The sequence below is a fragment of the Ceratotherium simum genome, chromosome 14 (genome assembly GCF_057802395.1).
Source record: "Ceratotherium simum simum isolate JZ-2026a chromosome 14, ASM5780239v1, whole genome shotgun sequence".
NCBI lineage: Eukaryota > Metazoa > Chordata > Mammalia > Perissodactyla > Rhinocerotidae > Ceratotherium > Ceratotherium simum.
In genome coordinates this window covers 24595895-24620965 of record NC_141913.1, presented here as the reverse complement: position 1 = coordinate 24620965, position 25071 = coordinate 24595895, and the positions used below count along the sequence as shown (strand labels likewise).

Here is a 25071-nt window from a genome sequence, read left to right as displayed (position 1 = left end):
ATCCTCTCCAACACTTGTTATTTCTTTCTTTTTGATAATAACCATTCTAACAGCTGTGAAGTGGTATCTCATTGTGGTTTGATTTGCATTTTCCTAGTAATTAGTGACATTGAACATTTTTCCATGTGCCCTTTGGCCATCTGCATATCTTTTTTGGAAAAATGTCTATTTAGTTCCTCTGCCCATTTTATAATCAGGTTGTTTGTTTTTTGTTGATGAGTTGTATAAATTATTTCTATATTTTGGATATTAACCCCTTGTCAGATAAATGATTTGCAAATATCTTGTCCCATTTAGTAGGTTGCTTTTTTGTTTTGATGATGGGTATTTTTTTTTTTTTTTTTTTTTGCTGTGCAAAACCTTTTTAGTTTGTTGTAATCCCATTTGTTTATTTTTCCTTTTGTTTCCTTGGCCTTTGGAATCAGATCCACAAAAATATCACTAATATCTGTGTCAAGGAGCTTACCACCTATATTTTCTTCTAGGAATTTAGTGGTTTTAGGTCTTACATTCAAGTCTTTAATCCATTTTGAGTTAATTTTTGTGTTTGGTGTAAGATAGTAGTCTAGTTTCATTCTTTTGCATGTGACTGTCCAGTTTTCCAAACACTATTTTTGAAGAGACTGTCCTTTCTCCATTGCATGTTCTTAGTTCTTTTGTCATAAATTAGTTGTCAATATATGTATGGGTTTATTTCTGGACTCTCAATTCTGGTCCGTTGATCTATATGTCTGTTTTTATGCCAGTAGCATATGGTTTTGATTATTATAGCTATGTAGTATAGTTTGAAATCAGGAAGCATGATACCTCCAGCTTCATTCTTCTTTCTCAAGATTGCTTTGGCTATTCAGGGTCTATTGTTGTTCTGTAAAATTTTAGAATTATTTTTTCTAGTTCTGTGAAAAATATCATTGGAATTTTGATAGGGATTGCATTGGATCTGTAGATTGCTTTGGGGGTAGTGTGGACATTTTACCAATATTAATTCTTCCAATCCATGAGTACAGAATATCTTTCTATTTATTTGTGTCTTTAATTTCTTTCATCAGTGCCTTATAGTTTTCAGTGTGTAGGTCTTTCACTTTCTTGGTTAAATTTGTTCCTCGGTATTTTACTTTTTTTGATGCAGTTGTAAATGGATTGTTTTCTTGATTTCCTTTTCTGATATTTTGTTATTAGTATAGAAAGACCACACATTTCTGTGTATTGATTTTTGTATCCTGCAACTTTACTGAATTCATTTATTAGTTCTAATAGTTTTTTGGTGTAGTTTTTAGGGTTTTCTCTATATAGTATCATGCCATCTGCAAATAGTGACTGTCTTACTTCTTCCTTTCTTATTTGGATGCCGTTTATTATTTTTTTTTCTTGCCTAATTGCTCTGGCTAGTCCCGCTAGGACTACTAATACTATGTTGAATAAAAGTGACAAGAGTGGACCTCCTTGTCTTGTTCCTAATCTTGCAAGAAATGCTTTCAGCTTTTCACCATTGAGTTTGATGTTAGCTATGAGTTTGTCATATATGACCTTTATGTTGCAGTACATTTCCTCTATACCCACTTAGTTGAGAGTTTTTATCATAAATGGATTTGAATTTTGGCAGATACTTTTTATGCATCTATTGAGATGAGCATATGATTTTTATTCTTCATTTTGTTAATGTCGTATATCATGTTGATTGATTTGTGAATGTTGAAACATCCTTGCATCCCTGGAATTAAACCCACTTGATTAGGGTATATAATCCTTTTAATGTATTGTTGAGTTTGGTTTGCTAATATTTTGTTGAGGATTTTTGCATCTCTGTTCATCAGGGATATTGGCCTGTAATTTTCTTTTTTTTGTGATGTCCTTTGGTTTTGGTATCAGGGTAGTGCTAGCCTCATATAATGAGTTTGGAAGCTTTTAGCCCTCTTCAATTTTTTGGAAAAGTTAGAGAAGGATAGATATTAAATCATTGAATGTTTGGTAGAATTCAACAATGAAGCTTTCTGGTCCTGGACTTTTGTTTTTGACTTGAGGTCTTTGATTACTGAGTCAATCTCCTTACTAGTAATTGGTCTATTCAGATTTTCTATTTCTTCATGATTCATTCTTAGAAGGAATTTATCCATTTCTTCTAGTTTGTTCAACTGGTAGGGGTATAATTGTTCATAGTAACCTCTTATGATCCTTTGTATTTCTGTGGTAACAGTTGTAACTTTTCCTTTTTCATTTCTGATTTTATTTGTTTGAACTCTCTCTTTTTTTCTTGGTGAGTCTAGCTAAAAGTTTGTCAATTTTGTTTATCTTTTCAAAGAATCAGCTTTTAGTTTCATTGATTTTTCTATTGTCTTTTTAGTCACTATTTCATTTATTTCCACTCAGATCTTTATTATTTTCTTTCTTCTACTAACTTTGGGCTTCATTTGTTCATTTTTTTATAGTTCCTTTAGGTGTAAAGTTAAACTCTCTATTTGAGATTTTTTTTTGTTTCTTGAGGTGGGTGTGTGAACTATAGGAACTATGAACTTCCCTCTTAGAGCTGCTTTTGTTGCATCCCATAGATTTTGGTATGTCATATTTCTGTTTTCATTTGTCTTTAGGTATGTTTTATTTCTCCTTTGATTTTTTTCCTGTGGCCTAGTAGTTGTTCAGTAACATGATTAATCTCCATGTGTTTGTAGTTTTTCCAATTTTCCTCTTGTAATTGATTTCTAATTTCATACCATTGTCATCAGAAAAGATGCTTGATATTATTTCAATCTTCTTGAATTTATTAAGACTTCTTTTGTGGCATAATATGTGATCTATCCTGGAAAATGTTCCATGTGCACTTGAGAAGAATGTGTATTCTGTTGTTTTGGATGGTATGTTCTTAATATCTTTTAAGTCCATCTGGTCTAATGTGTTGTTTAAGGTGAATGTTTCCTTATTGATTTTCTGTCTGGATGATTTATCCATTTATGAAAGTGGGGTGTCAAAGTCCCTTACTGTTATTGTATTGCTTCTATTTCTCCCTTTAGGTCTGTAAATATTTGCTTTATATATTTTGGTGTTCCTATGTTGGGTGCATATATATTTACATTTGTATATATTTTTGCTGAATTAAACCCTTTATCATTTTGTAGTGTCCCTCTTTGTCTTTTATTACCATCTTTGTTTTAAAGTCTATTTTGTCTGATATAAATATAGCTGCACCAGCTTTCTGTTTCCTTTTGCATAGAATAACTTTTTCAGTCCCTTCACTTTCAGTCTGTGTATGTCCTTACTTCTGAAGTGAGTCTCTTGTAGGCAATAAATAGATGAGTTTGTTTTTTTATCCATTCAGTCACTCTGTGTCTTCTGATTGGAGAATTTAGTCCATTTACATGTAAAGTAATTATTCATAGGTATGTACTTATTGCCATTTTGCTCATTGTTTTCTGGCTATTTTTGTAGTTCCTCTCTGTTTGTTTCTTCTTCTCTCTTTTCTTGTGGTTTGATCACTTTCTGTAGTGTTATGTGTAGATTCCTTTCTCATTTCTTCTGTGTATTTACTATATGTTTTTGCTTTGTGGTTACCATGAGGTTCACGTATTTCCTCCCATGTAAGTTACAGTTTATTTTGAGTTGATAGCAACTTAAATTTTAACATATTCCAATACTCTACATTTGTACTCTCCCCCATGTTTTATGTTTTTGATGTCCCTTTTTACATCTTTTAATTTTATGTATCCTTTAACTAATTATTGTAGTTTTAGTTAATTTTAGTGCTTTTGTCTTTTAACTTTTGTTTAACCTATGTCACTTGTTTCATTTGTGATATTAGTAATTTGTGTTTTCTCTCTTTTTTCTTTATTAGCTTGATTAGAGGCTTATACATTTTACTGATCTTTTCAGAGAACCAGCTTTTGGTTTCATTGATTTTTCTGTTTTTTCCCTATTTTCAATTTTATTGATTTCTGGTCTAAATTTTATTATTTCTTTTCTTCTGGTTACTTTGGATATAATTTGCCTTTCTATTTTGAGTTTCCTCAGGTGGAAGCTTGGATTACTGATTTTATATCTTTATTCTTTTCTAATATATATGTTCAATGCAATAAAATTTCCTCTAAGCACTGCTTTTGCTACATCCCACAAATTTTATTATTTCATTTTCATTTAATTCAAAGTATTTTTAAATTTCTTTTTGAGATTTTTTCTTTGACCTATGTGTTATTTAGAAGTGTATTGTTTAATCTCCAAGTGTTTAGGTATTTTCCAGCTATCTGTTATTGATTTCTAGTTTAATTCTTTTGAGATCTGAGATCATACGTTATATGATTTCTATTCTTTTAAATTTGGTAAGGTACTTTTTATGGCCTAGAATGTGATCTGTCACATTTGTTTTTGATTCTTTCTCAGAGAGAATCATCTCTTGGCTTATATTATCTGTCTTTTCTTGCATGTTGTCTACTTTTTCCATTAGAGCCATAGCATATTAATCATAGTTGTTTTAAATTTATGGTCTGATAACTCGAACATCCCTGCCATATCTAAGCCTGGTTTAAATACTTGTTCTGTCTCTTCAAACTATGTTTTTTGCCTTTTAGAATGCCTCATAATTTTTTTATTGAAATATGGACATGATGTACTGGGTAAAAGGAACTATAGGAAATAGGCTTTTAGTAATATAGTGGTAAGGTATGTGGGAAGAAGAAGTGTACTATAGTCCCATGGTTAGGTCTTATTCCTTTGGTGAGCCTATGCCCCTGAGCTGTGAACTTTGCAAGTCCTTCTCAGCTTTTTCCTTTTTATTTATTTATTGCTGGGAAAAACTCACTCTGAGCTAACATCTGTTGCCAATATTCCTCTCTCTCTTTTTTTTTTCTCCCTAAGGCCTCAGTACATAGTTGTATATTCTAGTTATAAGTCCTTCTAGTTCTTCTATGTGAGCCACCACCACAGCATGGCTACTGACAGATGAGTGGTGTGGTTCTGTGCCCTGGAACTGAACCCGGGCCACTGAAGCAGAGCATGCTGAACTTTAACCACTAGGCCATCAGGGATGGCTCTCCTTTTTATTTTTCACCCCCTTAGGTGGTACTGGATGGTGGGGCCTGGAATTAGGCATTTCCTTTCCCCCATGTGGAAGGCTAGAGTAGCCTAGAGTTGGGTATTTCTCTTCCCCCAAGTTAGATAGATTCTGATAAAACCCCAGTAGGCTCTGGTAAAACAGTTTCTCTTGAGAGCAGGCCTTGTTAAGAAGACCAGAATGTTCTGGCTTATTTCAAAATGATTACTTTTCCCCTCCCCCTCCAGGAAGCCCAACTTTTTTTTTTTCTTGATCTTCACTATAATAACCTGGTGAAACTCCTGGAGGTAAAACACAAATTGTGTGGAACCCCCTTTGACTAGGTCCCCCTGGAGTTTTTCATCTCTCAGATTTGTCCACATAGAACCTCCAGAAATTCATCAATTACAGTTCAGGTTTTTCTACCTCAATACTGGTTCCTGTGGACATAGGTTTCTGATCCAGTAAGTTATGATTCTGTCTATCCATCTGTTTACATCTCTGATTTGGGGGGCCACAGTTTGCCCTGTGACCTCACTTCTCTGACAGATCTAAAATGAGTTATTGAATTTTCTGTTTGTTCACCTTTTTACTTGTTAGAACTAAGGGATACCTTCTAAGCTCCTTACATATTCGACCAGAAACCACCCAAAACATTGTTTTTGTTTGACCATACAATAGCTGTTTGAAATTTTTGAGATATTTAAATAATTATAATTCATTAAAACTGCTTCATGAACAGGCAGCTTAGAAACAATATCTAATTTAAACACTGAATGCTTAACTGTATTATGATCCCACAGTTTCTTTTCCAGAAGTCTAAAACCCAAAAGGCTCTCAAAAAAATTTTTTTTGCATAAATTTGTGACAAACTCATTTTTGGCAAAACCTGACCTGAACCAACATGAAGCTACTTATGATCTTTATTTATCTAGTAAATATTCATGTGATTTTCTGGAGAAATATGAATATATTTTTATAGTGTGCTTGTGGGATATTTTAAACTATATGGTTTATACTCTGCATGCTATATCTAAATTTTAAAAATTCTAAATCGCTAACATATCTAGGACCAAGGGTTTCCAATAAAAGATTATGAACCTGTTATAATATTTTTTAAATCTCAGATTTCAAGATATTTCTTTAATAAATAGTATGTTATTGTGTAACTACCTAGACATAGAGTAATTACAGTACAGTTAGGGCATTTAATGGATGAGTAAAAAGGGTGTACAGATAATTTTATTTAAGGATAAGATTGTGTCTGGCATATTGTTTGAGCATGAATAAACCTGAAATGTCAATAACATAACTGATAAAGAATACTCTCATTAATTACTTATCAGTGTTCTTCTTGCCCTCTTATTTACTGATTTTACATCCAAAGGGAAATGTGAGGTTGATTTTGTTTTTAATTTTGTCCCAGAGACCTGAGAACAAGCATGCTATAATGTCTGAGTCTTGCTTTTCAGATTTTACATTTATAATCTAAACGTTCACGTGCTTTACATATCAAAAAGCATTACTCTGCAATCAACCATTTCCCACATACCTACCTTCAAAACTAAATATCAAAAGAAAACATTCTCATGTGTCTGTAAGCTTTTATTTAATCTAAATTCGTAGTTTGGATTCTCTCTTTTCACTCCATAATTAAAAACCAATATTTTCCAAACAATAATCCACAACTTCTGTTAAGCACTTGTTATGCCCCTAGCACAAAGTGTTTACAGAGCACATTTAAATTAATACTTAATTAACAAACCCAGAATATCTTGGATGCTTACTATCTATCAATAACTCGTGCAGTCAAAATTCCTCAAGGAATTTCATAAGTTCTCAAGGGAGCTTAATTTCTTGTTGCAGGGACAGATAAGAAAACAAATTTAGCAGACAATTCTTTTTCTTTCCCGTGAGGAAGATTTATCAGTAGAGACCCGACTGAGTACGACATTGACTAGCTCTTTTCTCGATACCCAAAGTCTCCCATTTGGCCAGAATTTGGCCATTTTTAAATTCTATTCTGCCTTCACAACATCCTTTGTATGTACAGGTATTATTCACTTTGATATATGCATATGGAGTCTCTAGCAAAGATAGAGAAATATAGTGGAATAAATATTAGTTTTGGAGTCAGAAAATATGAGTAGACCATCACTAGGAAGATAGGTGGAGACTGATGTGGGAGATATTGGCCAGTTGCTCACCAATCCAGTTTTCTCTTCTTCCTAAACAGCATTTCCAAGCTGTCCTTGCCCCTGTAATTGAGTTCTGGGCACTGGAAAATGAGTGAAGATAAAACGCACCATTCCAGGATTGACTCACAGCAACTTCCCATGTATGATCCTCCTTTCCTTCTCTGCTGGCTGGGCACAGAGGACTCCAAGGCCCTAGATTTCCACAGATGGAAGAAGCCTAGGTCCCTAGATTACCACATGTGAAGTCTCCTGCCAGTCAGGGAAACTATTTTGGACTCCATCCGAATGAGATATGAATTGTGTTTAGTCACTGAGATTTGGAGGATTTCATCATTTAAAACAGCTAGCATTATATTGACCAATGCAGTTATGAATATGTAATTAATTTAAGGATAGATTTATGTCTGTCACATAGTGGCAAAGTAATAAATCTTACACCAGAAGTTATATCAGTTAAATCTTGTATTCTATAACATAGTAGATATGGGTGGGCAGGCATTGAAGCCAGATTGCAAGGGTTCAAATCACAACTCCACCATTTACTCTCATTCTCAGTGGTAAAATGAGCATAATAGTGTTTACCTCATGGGGTCCTTGTGAGAGTGAATTAATATGTGTAAAGTATTAAATACAGAGTTAGAACATAATAAGCATAGTATAAGTGTTAGTTATCATTATTGTTGTTATCATTATTATTATTGATGATGATGTTGCTATCATTTATTACTAGCCTTATTTTAAAAATAAGACAAAACAATATTTGATCTGCAAGTTAAGAGCATTGTTAATAATAGTTACCAGACTTCGCAATTCCACCTGGCAAACATTAATTGTTTATAGTGTCTGAAGCCTAGGCTGATGAAATTATTACCAAATATTGCTTAAATATTTATATGACCCCACGCTCTTGGGAATAAAAATGGAAATAGTGCCTCAAAACCACTACAATATTATAATCTTTTGAATTGTTGGTGATGGAATCAATGATTGGGAGCTCAATTCACTTTTAAGGGTCACTTTCAACTCAAATTTAACTCTAAAAATAAAAAATTGTTCTTCTAAAAACATATGAGATAATATTACAGTAAAATCAGGGTTTGGGGGAAAATACATTCACAATATGTATAAATTTTTCATCTTTTTAAAAGTACTTGAACAAAATCTAGTTGATATTCACAATAGATGTTCTGAGCTCTGGGTGATAGATTAATAGCTTTGATAATTGTTTTTGAAACTTTGAAAGAAGAGTTAATTAAACCAGGGATTCACATTTTTACTTACTGGGTCACAAGTCTTCTCTACTATCAGTATATTTTAACCTTATAATAAAAGATAAAATCGGTATCCCTGACAAAATCTATCTCTAGAAGCTTTAAGAACATATACTTTGTTAGATTCTTCCTCTTAAATGTGATATGATCATAGAAGCTTGAGGTTGAAAGAAATCTGAAGTGTCATTCCTAGCACATATTTCTGTCATCGTTTGTATAATAAAAATAAAAGCCTTGACAAATTGGTTAAAATATATATTAAATTCTCTCAGGAGCAATTCTTTCACATAGAAGCATCTAGTAACTTCAGATAAAATGCATTGCTTTTGACTTATGGCTTCTGTTTCTAAATGGAATCTGCAGAATGATGGGGCAATTTTTTTCTCAGGTAGAAAAACTTCAGTAACCATCTAGCCCACTAGGCACGTGTGCCAGGAGACAGTCATGAGAATCAATTGTTCTAAACCCATTTTAGAATGCAGACCTTTACTCTCCTCCCCACTCCCTGCTCCATCAGAGTTTATATAGCCTGACCGATATTTCTCTTCTTTTTTGCATTGAAATGTGTGCTAATATCTAAGATTATTTGTTATCTGTTTAGTGTTGAATCTCTGTATGATTTCATTGTATGAAATCATTCATGTTTCTGAGGCCTTCCATCCTCAAAAAACTGCTTCTCATACATGATTTTCTATCATTAATACATCAAATTATATTCATCGGAATAAAAAGTTTAATGTTTAAAATAGCGGGAAGGATAGCTGTCCTCTCTACCTCTGCCTCACAATGTAAAATTGGTACCCAAACAGTACCAACTACAGAGGAGGCCCACTTTAATTGAGAGAAAATGAGACATGCTTGGTATGAGGGTATTTTTTCTTTTTCCATATCTATTAATTTCTTCCCCAATTGCCTTTTAATAAACCCACAGTATTGTGAGTAAGGAAGCGAGAGTTGTGAAAACTCGTACATGATAGTTAATCAAGGTAAAGAAAAACAAGAGACATTCTTTACCTTATGTTTGGATTTCTTTCCTTACACAAATTGTGTTTTTCAAATTAAAATATTTTATGTGTTTTTTAATTGTGGTAAAAAACACATAACATAAGATTTACTGTCTTAACCATTTTTATGTGTACAGTTCAGTGATATTAAATACATTTGAAATGTTGTACAGACATCACCACCATCCATCTCCATAACTCTTTTCGTCTTGTTAAACTGAAACTCTGTACACATTAAATGATAAATCCCCATTCCTCTCTTCCCTCGTCTCCTGGCAACCACCATTCTACTTTCTGCATGATTTTGACTACTCTAAGTACATACTATAAGTGGAATCATACCGTATTTGTCACTTAGCATGATGTCCTCAAGGTTCATCCATTGGTAGCATGTATCAGGATTTCCTTCCTTTTTAAGGCTGAATAATATTCCATTGTATGTATATACCACATTTTGTTTATCCATTCATCCATCGATGGACATTTGGGTTTCTTCCAACTTTTGGCTATTGTGAATAGTGCTGCTATGAACATGAGTGTGCAAATATCTCTTCAAGACCCTGCTTTTAATTCTTTTGGATATATACCCAGAAGTCGGATTTGGGGATTATATGGTAGATTCTATTTTTAATTTTTTGAGGAACTGAAATGATGTTTTCCATAGCACTTGCACCATTTACAATCCTGCCAACAGTGTACAAGTGTTCATATTTCTCTGTATAACCACCAACACTTATTTTCTGACTTTTTGATAGTAGCCATCCTAAATAGGTGTGAGGTGATATTATGGTTTTGATGTGCATTTCTCTGATGATTAGTGATGTTGAGCGTCTTTTCATATACTTGGCCATTTGTATGTCATTTTTGGACAAATGTCTATTCAAGTCATTTGCCCACTTTTTAATCAGCTTATTTTATTTTTTATTGTTGTTAAATTGTAGGTGTTCTTAATATATTCGCATTGTATTTTTAAAACTTGCAGTGTATCATGAATGATGTAATCTGTGGACTAAAAAAAAATCTTTTTCAATTCAAATGTCAATTTTCTCATCAAAGAGTTTGGTTTTTGTAGCATTCAGTGATTTTAGTTGGAGATGACTGGCTAATTGCAGCAGAAAGAAAATATTTATATAAAGCAGTCTCTGGGAGGGGTGGAGAATCAGGCTTGGAATCTTCATATACAGGAACAATTCCCTAACTTGCATTGCAGAAGTCACCTGATGGAAATATCTCAAGACTGAGCACAGGCAATTGCCCCCAGAACCATGGATACTACTGCCCCTGGAGCTGCCCTCTGGCCATCACCTTGGCCAGAATGGATTCCAAATTGCCTCTATTTCTTTACATTACTACCTTGTACTTAAAGTTTGTGGTGGGTGAATCCAGTCGGTGGAGTCTGGGCTGGGTCAAGGGTCCCCCCAACCACAATGCAGGCATTTTAAGCTTCTGTGTTAGGAGGTGGGCTCTGCTCACAAATAGAGGGATTCCTCAGAAATAGGTAAAAGTGGCAAATGTCTACCGTTTTATTTCCTTACTTCAGCCAATATCACATACTTACACTTACACTTTCCCTACTTCATAAATGCAACTCTTACTAGTAAACTGAACACATGCCCTTCTACAAAAAGAAGTCAACTCAAAATTTCATTGTTGTCATAACCAGTTTCAATTCTAGAATCTCTGAAGAATGTTCGTTTTTCTTCTCATTTCATCATGATCCCATCTTATAATGTATAGATTAAACTATTGTCTAAAGTTCAGAAATAGCAGAAGTAAACCCAACGAACACCAAAGTAGTAATTAGTAAAAATTTATTCTGCGCACACTAAAAAGATACTTCATGAACCAGGAGCATTCAAACCAAACATAGAATGAGGCTCAGGGGTATATTGTAAAGCAGCTTATATAATAAGAAAGCAGGGACTGTTTATTCTTCACAGTGATTGGTTATAGAATTAGAATTTTCTTAAATGATAATGACAGGGAATTTTTTAGTGAATACTTCCTTTCAATTTTCGGGAACAGTTTAAGTTTTGCTTATGATGTTCAGAGACATAAACAAGAAATGACCCAGGTCAAGCTAGCCTTGCAAAATAAGCTAAATTAAGCTTTGCTTGTATGACTAAACTGGTTGTGTCTGTTCAGGGAATTTTCAAGGCTGGTCTCAGTTTGTTTTTGATTTTACCACTATAAAGTTACCACAGAAATGCCTTCTATAAAACAATGGAGGAAAAGAAGAGATTCAGCATCATTTCTGGGTGCATTTGAGTTACTACTAGCCATGCCAGCATAGGAAGAGCTCCCAGGAATGATCTTAAAACCAGTGTCCTGGCATCACATCACAAGGTGTTTACAGTCCCAGATCCTGATGTGAACATGTGCTGTTGTTCTTGGCACCAGAACTCTATGGGAAATGGAGACGGGAGAGACAAAAATTGAACTGTTGTCACAGCTTGGAATGTTGAACATTCTTCTAATCATCCTATATGTAAAATAAAAAAAGGAATATTTGCTTCTTACTGATACCTAGTCAAAATTAAAGATCTGTCCTTTGAAGAATATACTCAATAAGCATACTATATTTTTTTTTCCTTTTTTATGGAAATCCCACAAAGTAGACTTTATCCTTTTGTTTGTATGACATAAACCTGTAGCAGATCTGAAAATAGCTAATACATCTACATGTGAAGACACTTGTTTTATGCATCTCACCTATCAAATTGCATATTTGCATATTGCTTCAAGCATACAATCAGTCCGGATGAGGCCTGGAAGTTCCAGAAGAAATGGCATGCAAAGTTGCCACTGACAGGATGAAATGGCTTGAAAAAAGAAATTTTCCAGTAACAAAACTTCTATGTAGATTCATCAAGAACTCAATGTGTATGGTATGAGGACAATGTGATAATACAGTTATGTAGCTGAAAATAACATAGAACTGATTTAGAAATGTATAGGCCTTAATTTTAGATTAATTTTATATATTTCTTCAGAATTCTTGCTCATTCCACAATTCAGATATAAAGGGAAGAAGGTATCCTATAGGAAGCCAAAAACAAAAAGAGAAAGATTGGCAGGAGCTTCAAAATGTCAACATGTCAAAAACTATTGTGAAAAATAAAAAACTCTGATCGTCAAAATCATGAAGATAAGGAAAAGAATGATGACAACCAAGAGAGTGTAGATGATGGAAATGACAACAGGAGATAAAGATGATGATGAGATTCCAGATCCTTTCTAACAGGAAACAACAGAACAAAGGAAAGATTAAAATAATACTTAAGAAAAACACAATTTGTTGTGTCAACAGAACAAACAGAAATGTCAGCAGCAGTTTCATTTTGACTTTGATAAGAACTGTGATATCTCATTATGGCCTTTTAGGATGAATTGATTTCATTCAATACTGTTTAATAAAAAAAAGAGGGGGTTGTGTTTTTACCCAAAATGTTGATCAAATATTATTTGCAGAGAGTCAACAGAACACTATTGAAAAAAATAAATTCTTTGCAAACATTATTTTATGGAAGAAATAAAAAGAGATTGTCAAACTGATATGAGATGCTGCCCCTTCTGTCATGTGAAGACACAGGGAAAAGATGGCCATCTGTGAACCAGGAAGGAAGTTCTCATTAGACATCAAATCTGCTGGTATCTTGATCTTGGACATCCCGCCTTGCAGAACTGTGAGAAATGAATGTTTGTTGCTTAAGCCACTCAGTCTATGGTATTTTTGTTATTGCAGCCCCAAAGGACTAAGACCAGCATCTGCATCATTTGGGCATTTGTTAGAAATCAGAATTCTTGGGCCCCACTCCAGACCTACTGAATGGGGTCCAGTAGTCTGTGTTTTAACAAATCTTTGGGAAGATTCTGATGCATGCCAAAGTGAGAGAACCACTGTGCTAGCCACCCAACGTCTTGAAGAACAGGCTTGAAAAACTGTTTAATATCGTTTTGCAGAGGCAAAAAGTAGCTGTGGTTTTAAAATTATTAAGTGAGAGAGATTTATTTTCAGAGGTTATGATGAAATGGAATGATTTTCAAATAACAAATTTCATGAGAATCTTCAAAGTAATTGTTAAATTTGATGCATTTTTGGAAAGACGTTTGGAAAATGTCAAAATGAAATGTCAAATGTGACATTTATCCAAAACTGTTTAAGAAGAATTAATCTAAATCATGGGAAAACATATACACAATAGTAGACCAGTAAACCAGATCACAAATACCACTCCATGGTTATTCAAATGGATAATTGCAGATTCACATGCAGCAGTAAATAATAATACAGAAATATTTTGTGTACCCTTCACACAGTGGAATGTGACATTTCGACCGCCATGTACAAAGATATTTTGGATCTTTTGGATAAAAAAAGTGAAAAATTACAGACTCCTAATTTGGAAATATATGAAGGCTATATCATTTTGTTGCTTTTATATTTATTTAATAAAAGATTGAGAGAAAACTCAGATAAAATATTAATGGAATAGGAAAAAATCAATAAAAATGAGAAGTGAAATCAATAGACATTATTCTGACACTGAGAAGTAAGTCACTTGTAATAAGATTTTTCAGAACCTACTAAAGGCAGTATTTCTTTAGGAGGAAGAAAAATGCAATTAACGAAGAGGAATGAATTCTATTAACATGTTGAGAGAAGATTTAAATTTTATATTGTATTTGACAGAAAATACTGATATCAATGAAGAAAACACGAAACTCATAAATGCCACTTTAATGAAGACATCAATCACTTCTCAGGAAAACTTGAAATGCCCTAAAAATTCGTGGTTCAGATATGAAAGGAACTTGATTAAGGGTTTCCCCAAACTGAAAACAATCTAACAATTTGCATGATATTAGCAATAATTAATTTGAAGAGCAAAGGAAAGTTTCTAAGCTATCAACAGTAAAAGACACATTTCCATCAGACAGGCTAAAGACTGAATCATTTTTCTATTCCTTCTATAGAATATGATAATACAAATCATCATCGTATGAAGAAGCAATCAAAGAGCATGCAGCCAAGAAATGTGGAAAGAAAACAATATTATAGAGATGGGCCAGGGAGTTATTTAATTTTCAAAATATTATTTTTCTGCGTTTTTGTGATGTTTGTAGAATTTATAAGCTTTTTAGAGCATTGTAATTTATTGTGATTTTTCTCATTTTAAATAAATATTCACTTTTGTATCTAATTTTTCAAATGAGCCCCCTCTCCAAATTTTGTAACTTTGAGGCCTCAAAAAACTTGGGTCCATTCAATCCTATGAGCCAAGAATAATGCGCTTAGCATGAAATGCTTCTTTAAATGAATAAATTATTGTCATGTAAAAATATTCAAAACGGAGAAGATATCAAACTAATTGCAAATTTTAAAATTTATTTTGAAAGTTTAAAATGTGTTTTAAAATGGAGAATATAATATATAAAACTACTAATACTCATCACCCAAATTCCATGTCATTTCCTCCCTTCTTACCTCAATTTGTGTCTCTAACAAATGTGGACATTTTCTTATATAAATATTTACTTAACCAAATGTTAGGTCATTACATCTAACAAAATGAATAAGAATTCAGTGTTATCATCTAATAGCCTCATCCATAGTCAAATATTCCCAATTTCTCAAAAATGTCTTTTTGCATTGGGTCTGTTTAAATCATGATATAAGCAAAGTCAACACATTTAATTTTATTACATCTCTTGAATCTCTTGTAATATGTCACATTTTTTTCCTGTGACACTAACTTAGTGCAGAACCAAAGTCCATTGTCCTGTACAATGTCTCATATTCTGGATTTGTCTGTATGCTTTCTCTGGTGTCATTTAACTTGTTATTCTATGTGCCTTATTTCCTATAAGTGGAAGTTAGCTCCATACTAGTGGTTCTCACACTTGCACATGCATTAGAATCCCCTGAAGGGCGTGTTAAAGCACAGATTGCTGGGTCTAGCCCCAAAGTATCTAATTCAGTTGGGTCTGGGATGGGCGCCAACCGTTTGCTTTTCTAATAAGTTCACATGAGATGCAGTAACTGCTGGTCTACAGGCACACTTTGAGAACCATTGCTTCTAGACTTAGGTTTGATTAGATTCAAATTCTTTTTTTTTTTTTTTTTTTTTTGGTGAACTTGCTTCTTACGTGATGCTGTATGCTTCATTTTGCATCACATCAGAAGGCACACAGTGTCTGGTCATCACACTTTTAATGATGCTAAGATTGCCTAGTAGATTCAGTAATGAATAACTGATATTTTAAAAAGTAACTGGTAAGATAAATTTTTAAATTTTGATTTAAAAAATTAAGTCAAATCATCTTCTGTACAACTCTAACATGTAAGCAGTCACTCATTCAGAAAACATTTGTTTTATTCTCACTATGTGTTTGACATTGTGCAAAGTTATAAAGATGGAAAAGGCATGGTCTCTAAGTGACCCCAATCCCAAGTAACTCTTAGTGGACGTGGAAGATGGACATATAAGCTAATCTTGTGTAATACTTTATCATCAGTGCTGTGACGGAGATATGTACAGAATATTAGGAAAGTATGGAGGCCTAGCACTGAATTCATGTGGTTCTTCCCTTATTTAGGGCATAGTGAAGAAATAAAAGTTTTGTCATCATGCATATATCAGAAATAGCCCCCAGCCCCAGCTGCATCTCATATCAAGCACTGTGGTATTGCTGTCTGAGCCATCCTATGCTCTGACCACAGAGTAAGCAAACAGATTTAGCTTCCTCCCTGTGGGGATTTTTCTAGGTCCAGTGATAGCAGTTCTTTTAGGGTAGGAAAATGTGAGAAAGGGAAGTGCAAATGTATTTTCGGGAGGAGCTTTGCCAAGGAAGGCCACATGTTATATCAAGAGGAACAAATGGAATATATAACTAAGGCAAAAATCTACCCTTATCCCTATAAACCAGCATCTCTGTTTTAAGAATAAGCAGGTATACATCTTCCATAGGGCCGAAGTTGTGATTCTTTAATATCTTTGCATTTTTTTAACATCTGATTTGAACTTTTTAGATTTATGTCAGAAATATGAAAATAATTGCTCCTGAAATGGTGGCTTCTTAGGGTATGGGCATCCAAAATTCTTGCTAAGGAGAGACAGGTTTATGGGGCAATGACTGCTGTATTTTATGTGGGTTATTAGGAGGCCTATAGTAATTTTTATTGCTTGATTTTACATTATCACCCCATTACCCACATCCCTCTGTTTTTTGAAAGGACTTAATTTTCTGGAGCACTGTTAAGTTCACAGCAAAATTGAGAGGAAGGTATAGAGATTTCCCGTATCGCTTTTGCCCTTATACGTTCACAGCCTCCCGTATTATCAACATCACTCACCAGAGTGGTACGTTTGTTACAATTGATGAACCTATATTGACAAATTATAATTACCCAAAGTCCATAGTTTACATTAGGGTTCACTCATCATGTTGTACATTCTATGGGATTGGACAAATGTATAATGACATGTATCTATCATTATAATATCACACAGAGTGTTTTCATTGTCCTCAAAATCCTTTGTGCTCCACCTATTCATCTATCCTCACTCCCCACACCTGGCAACCACTGATCCTTTTACTGTCTATAGTTTTACCTTTTCCAGAATGTCATATAGTTGGAATCATACATTGTATAGCCTTTTCAGATTGGCTTCTTTCACTTAGTAACATGCATTTAAGGTTCCTCCATGTCTTTTCCTGGCTTGATAACTCATATCTTTTTAGTGTTAATATTCTGTTATCTGGATGTACCACAGTTTATCCATTCACCTACTGAAAAACATCTTGGTTGCTTCCAAGTTTTGGCAATTATGAATAAGGCTACTATAAACATCAATGTGTGCACATTTTTGGGTAGACATAAGTTTTTAAGTCCTTAGGTAAATACCATGGAGCATGATTGCCGTATGGCATGGTAAGAGTATGTTTAGTTTTATAAGAAAAAGCCAAACTGTCTTCCAAAAGTGGCTCTATGATTTTGCGTTCCCACCAGCAAGGAATGAGAATTCTTGTTGCTTCACATCCTTGTCAGCATTTGGTGTTGTCAGTGTTTCAGATTTTGGCCATTCTAATAGGTGTGTGGTAGTATCTCATTGATGTTTTAATTTGCATTTTCCTGACAACTTAAGATGTGTAGCATCTTTTCATATGCTTATTTACCATCTGTCTATCTTCTTTGGTGAGGTATCTCTTAAGGTCTTTGGCCCATTTTTTAATCAGGTTGTTTGTTTCCTTGTTGAGTTTTTAGTGTTCTTTGCATATTTTGGATAACAAGCCTTTATCAGATATGTCTTTTGTTAATATTTTCTCTCAGTCTGTGGCTTGTCTTTATTCTCCCATTTTTTGAAACGAAATATTTTTGTAGAAAAAGAGAAAGTACAAACATCTTGAATGCCAACTCTGTAGACAGCATTTCTTGGATGCTGTGAGGGAAAAGGTAGAAGGATCTGTGTTGATGCCTTGAAGGAAAATGCAAATTAACATGAAAAGTAGAGTGCAATGGTAGTGTTTAATTCTGTGTCAAATGCCATAGTATATTCAGAGTTCGCAGTTTAGCTAAAGATTGAGGTAGACAGAGGTAGAAGAGGAATCTTTGTAGAAATTGAACTTAAATCTGATTGGCCTTGAAAGCTAGTTGGATCTTCAACAATAAGAGGGCAAGAAATGACACTCCAGCTGAGAAACAGAATTCAGAGTTACACAAATTTCACTTTATATTGTAGAGGAAAAAAACATTTATTATGCATTAGATTTACATTCTGAATATTCTCAGAGCTATAAGATTGGACTTTCTTTACCTTGAGTGACTGAGGCTATAAATCCTTCATGGTTCTAAGTGGTTCTGTTTGTAGCAGACAGCTGAGTTGTGTGTCTCACACAGTATGTAGGAAGAACAAATTAGCCCAGCATATTTGCATTCAGATAAATGTATTATAACATTTTTCAAATATTGAAGGTTTCCATTTAAAAAATATATTACATATGGTATATTTTTCAAACCTATGGAATATTTGCCTTATATTTTATTAGGTAATTCTACCTTGTTAACAACTTGAACTGTAAAAATATGCTGGTAGTTAAATTTGAGTTCACTTTTAATGTCAGTGATCAATTCTAGATTTATTATCACTCCTCTGATTATACAGTTATAACATATTAGTGTGATCCTTAGAGCATGCTACACATATGTTGTTGCACGGAGGCACTTTTGAACACTACTGACTTGAAATTTCCTGTTGTAAAGGTCTTTCAAAAGCATTTTACTTTGTTGATTGATCTGAGGATAGCTGCTGCTGTTTACAGATATTATTATCTATTTAGCTGGGGCTTCCCAAGTATCTAAATTAGCATGTGTGAAATCTGCATATTAAGCTGGACTTGTAATGATTGATTTCTGTACCACTCCAGACTCGATTACAAGTGACCAAAACTCAGATTTAAGCAAAAATAAGTAAATAAAAGAGTGGGGAGGGTGAAGATTTATGGTATCACACAGCTGAAGGGTCCCTGGGTTAATTTCAGGCACAGTTGAATCTAGATGCTCAGATGATGTTATCAGAACTGTTTCTATTCTGCTTAGCTCTGCTGGATTCAACTTGATTTCAGTTACAGGCAAACTTTCTTCACCTAGAAGTCAAGTTGAGGCACACGCCTAGGGTAAAGAAGGTTGATGCCCACAAGATTGGCACTTTCACCTGGTGAAGCGAGGGCTGTTTCTGAAAGGAAAAGACACTGGGCTGACAAAGAAGTAGGAGATACCACAGCAGGACCCATGGTTGGTCTTGGACATAATTATCAAAGTTTGTGAAAATTGTCTTCATTAGCATTCATCTTTTATGCCTTAGGAAGCACTAAGCTTAATAGATAATTAAGAGGAAACCTGGTTCCTTTTTCCTAAACCGAAATCATATGTCATTTTAAGACTCATAGACAATTCATAAAACTGATTTTAAAGCATGTTATCTTATAAGTAACACCCCCAGTCTCAATAATATTTTGTATGGCCCTTGTTGGGCAAGTCAATTAAACATATTCACCCCTCAATTTCCTTGTCTGTTTAAAGAATACTAATGCAGTTAGACTGACTAAGCTCAGAGGTCATTTCTATTTCTAAGAATATGTGATTTGATGATTCTCTTGCAAAATTGATTACAGGTTGGTTTTTCTTTTGGAATATGGATCTTGAGTGGAAACAGTAATTGCTCTCGAAAAGCTAAATGCAATAAAACTTTCTGCAGTGATAGGAATGTTCCATGTGGCTGTGGAGCACTTGAAATGTGACTGGTGTGACTGAGGAAATGAGTTTTTAATTTAATTTAATTTTGATTAATTTTGGTTTAAATTAATTTTAAACCAAACTCATTTAAACAAGATTTTTGAGAAACACTTGAATTAAAAATAAAACAAAATGGGGGCTTGCCCAGTGGCGTAGTGGTTAAGTTTGGTGCACTCCACTTCGGCGGCGTGTGTTCATGGATTCAGATCCTGGGCGCAGACTACACCACTTGTCAGCCATGCTGTGGCAGCGACCCATATAAAGTAGAGGAAGATGGGCATGGATGTTAGCCCAGGGCCAGTCTTCCTCAGCAAAAAGAGGAGGATTGGCAGATGTTAGCTCAGGGCTGATCTTCCTCACGCACACAAAAAAAAATGCATGAGCTTGTGCAATCAATTTCAAAGTAGCAATTTCTCCCTTTCTTTTCAGTCTCCTGCACATAGCTACTCAAGCTATGACTCTGGCAAAAATGAGAGTGTAGACCGAGGTGCTGAGGACCTATCTCTGAACAGGGGAGATGAGGATGAAGATGACCACGATGACCATGACGATTCTGAGAAAGTTAACGAGACAGATGGCGTTGAGGCAGAGCGGTTGAAAGCTTTTAATGTGAGTCCTGCCACACTCCCAGTGTGGCTTAATTTTTACCTCTTCACTTTCATGTTGTTGCTTGTTGGTAAATGTGGATATTTTAGAGACACGTTAGTTTAATTTACAGAAGGATTTAAAAAGTACGTGAAACACTCTTTGCCAACCAGACACCAGAATTGCTGTGTTTTGTTTAGAATTTTAAAGCCAAATGTGAGCTGAAAACTGGAGTTGTGTTGTGTGAGTATGCATGTTTACCTAGTGGATGACGGGGGCCTTAGCTTATTCCTTGGAAGAGTACGCCTGTCGTCAGTTATTTCCTTTGCTTTCCCAGTTTATGTAATTATGCATGACAAAAGAGTCAATTGTTTGTTTTCAGAGATTAGCACACTGTGCAGTGTAGCAATGTAGCAGTCATGTTTATCATTAATAGAGAATTTTATGGGCTGCTTAATTGTCACAGTCTACTGTTATTTCCTGATTTTTTTCTACACGATAGTCTATACTTTTGTCTGTCTGTGTCTGTCTGCCTTTCTCTCTCTCTTTTTCTCTCTCTATTTTTTATCCAACCATTTAGAAAGTCTTTAAAGGGTGTTTGCTTAAAATTTCTGGCTTTCCATTGCAAAGTTCTCCAGTGCATAAACCAGAAAAGAGTATTTTCCTATCGGTAATCAAGACAGGAAGCTAGGAACAGCAGAGAGCAGCCCTCCAAACCCTTCTCCTCTGTCTCCCTCTTGCCAACAGATGTTTGTCAGGCTGTTTGTAGATGAAAACTTGGACCGAATGGTCCCAATCTCTAAGCAGCCCAAAGAAAAGATCCAGGCTATCATTGACTCATGCAGGCGACAATTCCCTGAGTATCAAGAGCGTGCCAGAAAACGTATACGTACTTACCTCAAGTCCTGCAGGCGGATGAAAAGAAGTGGTTTTGAGATGGTGAGTTTTGAATTAAAACACAGCCCTAGATTCCATCAAAATCCCACATGTAAATCATGACACTATTTTTTTTTTTCATCTTAGTGTCTTTTTTATTTTTTCCATAATGTCAGGTCAAAGGGGTTTTTGTTTGCTTGTTTGTTTTTCTCCCCTTCTCCTTTTCATCTTCCTGAAGTATTTATTCTCTTTGTTTATTCAATAAAGAATACCTTGTGAGACCAGTGCTCATAGGCCCACAGGGTACCATGTCACAGAAAATGAGGGTGATATGAGTAAAAACCAATGAGAACCAGCATCTCATTCATGTTTGTTTTCTTTCTGTCACTACTGAAGTGGATATAAGGTTAATCAAGTCTTGAACTGAAGCACCAGTTGTCGCTCTGGATGGCATGTGAGAATGGCTTTCTCTAGAGCGAAAGGAAATGGGTGGATCTAGCTAAGTAATACCGTTTTCATACCAACGCTTAACAAATAGTGAGTCTTGAAAATAAAGATCAGGGAATGAAAATCCTCACGTGAAAAATAAGGCTGTGTCGTACTCAGTATATTCGTGTGCTCGTCGACGGTAACATGAGCTTTTATATTCTGCTGGGCTTTATAGATGGAAGAGATTATGCCAACGTTAAATTACTTATGAGTGGAAATCAGATATTGATGATTTTTGAACTTTATTCTATTTCACCTTGCTCTAATTGTTACACCTAGAAATAGTGCATACATTTACCATATTTTTTTCTTTGTTTTTTATGTATGTGAGCATAAATATATTAGAAATTTTCTGAAACCATTTTTTTTTCTTAGCTCCATAAAAGCCAAGACTATTAGTGTTTGTGATCTGTGCCTCTAATTTGTTAGGTGTGATGGGGTAGGAGTTGGGGTAGATAAGAGAAGTTTCAGAGGATGCCATATACAAGAAATAATTTTTCAGATGTAAATGAAATGACAAAAGAAACAAATCCCTGTCTACTATCGATTTTCCTACATTGGCTTTCCTACATTGGTAAAAATATCTTTGATATTTTTTAAAAGAAAAATGACTATTCTTGTAGAGAGGCAGTGTGCCTAGATGGTAACAAGCACAAAGTTCAGTCCAGAGAGCCTGGTTTGGACTTCCAGATCCACTACATTGTAACTGTATGACCTGGGCAAGGTACTTCAACTGTCTGTGCTCAGGTACCTTCTCTGGAGATGATATTAACTCCTAATTTATAAAGCTGTTAGAATTATATAAGTTGTTACATGTAAACCTCTGCAAGCCGTTTCTGACACATAGTAACCACTCAATAAATCATAACCGAAAATATTATTAACCAAATATTAACCGAACATTATAAATAAAATCTTAATTGAAAATATTATTAATCAAAAATTATTATTAATCGGGGCTGGCCTGGTGGCGCAGTGGTTGGGTGCGCACGCTTCCTTTCAGCGGCCCGGGTTCGCAGGTTCGGATCCCGGGCTCACACTGACGCACTACTTGTCGAGCCATGCTGTGGCCGCATCCCATAGAAAGTAGAGGAAGATGGGCACGGATGTTAGCCCATGGCCCGTTTTCCTCAGCAAAAGAGAGGAGGCTTGGCATCGGGTGTTAGCTCAGGGCTGATCTTCCTCACAAAAAAAAAAAAAAAAAAAACTATTATTAATCAAATCAAATCATCTGGAAAAAGCTTTCCAAAATGTTTGTATTATATAATCACAGAACACTCCATTTAAGTATTTGCTTACTTCTCAGAATAACTACATTGAAGTTGGAGTTCGTGGTGCAGTTATTTTAAAATAAAAATGGCATAGCTGTGCTTGATCAAACTAAATTAGACAATAGAGGTGGTATGGTGAAGAGAGGAGGAGAGATTGTTTGAGTAAAGCTATTTTCCTCATTACTGAATTATTTAAAAATTATTATCATCTACTCTATAGGAGAGAGGTGATAAAAAGGATATCTAAACAGATATAAAAGCCCAGAATCCTGGCATTGACCTCTGGTTCAGAACCACTTAGCAGTTGATGTCAAATTCCAATTGAAACTAAGTATATCTCATTCAGAGTACGATGCACAGTATACACTTTTCTCTTTCAGTAACAATAAAGATAATAATATGATATATCAAGATTTTTATTTTACCAGCATCTGGCATTACTATTTCTTCCTAATCTTTTAATGTCATTTAGAAATCCTTCTCTTTGGTAAAATTTATCTTATTTTCAATGGTATAAATTTTTCTTATTAATTCTTTAAGAGAAAAAATCATTCTCTTATAGAATTCTTAATTTCTCTGAGGCATATTTGAGACATTCACAGGTTTTTTTATTAATTATATTTACTTACTTCAGTATGGACATCTATTCATTGTAAACTTTGTGCTGTGTATAGAAAAGGTCCCAAAGCTGACTGAATCAAAGTCAAGTAGTTTTACAAACTGATCTTGAAGGAAATATGCTATAAAGAAATGCTACTATTTTTGACTTTTAATAATTTTCATTCATTCATTTTCTGTTCATTTATTGAATATATGTATAATGTACAAAACATTATACAAAGTAATAATGAGAAATATAAGAGATGTCTGACCTGTTAATTAGGAAAATATACATTGTTCCCTGATCATCATGATTCATTGATTGACAAGTTGTGGGAAGTAAAATGCTTAAGTAATAACGTGTAACAATATAATAATATAATGTTAAATGAAGAACATGAATGAAAGTTGATATTGTAGTTTAGTCTATTTTTTTAATACATTACTCAGTAATGTACTACTGGAAATAATAAATTAAATCCACCATCTGGTTGACATTTGGAATTTTGATTTGTTTTATGTATCACTTCATTGTCACAGTGTCAGGAGGATTATGTGTCATTTTCAATACTCATCCTTATCTAGAACAGACAGGAAAAGGCACGACTAGGACAGATAGTAATTACAGCTAAGTATTGTACACGAATATTTTTTGCCCTCATAATTTTAAAATTTTGTATAAGATAATATCCACAGGTGGTTTTCTGGGTTTTTTTTTTTTCTTTCTGGTGAGAAAGATTAGCCCTGAGCTAACATCTGTGCCAATCCTCCTCTACTTTATATGGGTTGCCGCCACAGCGTGGTGTAGGTCTGTGCCCAGGATCCAAACCCGAGGACGTGGGCCACCAAAGCGGAACTCACCAAAATTAACCACTACACTACGGGGCTGGCCCCTCCACAGGTTTTTTTTTAATTGAAACAACATTAAACAAAAATTCTTTCTTCTAATGTGTTTTGTGTAAGTAGACATGAAGAAACTGTATCATTTTCATTATGTGATTGTTTTTATATGCAAATCATTCTGTAATACTTAAGTCAACAAAGCAACCTAAAGAAGTTTTTAATATGTTTGTAAAATGAAATTGTTAAGTGTAGCATTATTTGGTAGGAGATTCCATATTATACAATGAAATGGCATTCAACAGGCTTAGCTCTTCCAATTACTTTGGGTGTCTAGGCCAGGAGACTCCTTAAGTAGAATGAAACACAAAATATTGAATTTCATGTTTCCTGCTGACTTTGATTAAAAAATTCAAAGAGATAATCCCATAGAAGTGGTTTATCAGAGCATATGTTACTACTATACTTGAGAGTCTTGTCATTCACTTTGACTAATTTTCTGCTGCTGTTAATACAAAATCTATTCATGTTTAATTATTCTACACTATCCCTTAAGAATTTACATGCCAACACAAATACTTTTAATTGACTTCATTTTAATTAAATTCATACAAATATTAGAGTAT

The 25071-nt window shown here is 34.3% G+C and overlaps 1 protein-coding gene across 2 annotated transcripts in view; it reads left to right on the top strand.

The window, feature by feature from the left end:
- Nucleotides 1-25071, top strand: part of NOL4 (nucleolar protein 4) — a 288315-nt gene that overhangs the window by 172595 nt on the left and 90649 nt on the right. Inside the window, exons 6-7 of one of the 2 annotated variants that reach the window (XM_014781317.2) lie at nucleotides 20214-20393; nucleotides 21117-21308. In XM_014781317.2, the coding sequence (XP_014636803.1) occupies nucleotides 20214-20393; nucleotides 21117-21308 (372 nt within the window). The remainder of the gene's footprint in view (nucleotides 1-20213; nucleotides 20394-21116; nucleotides 21309-25071) is intronic. The other variant, XM_087439118.1, reaches the window with a different exon arrangement.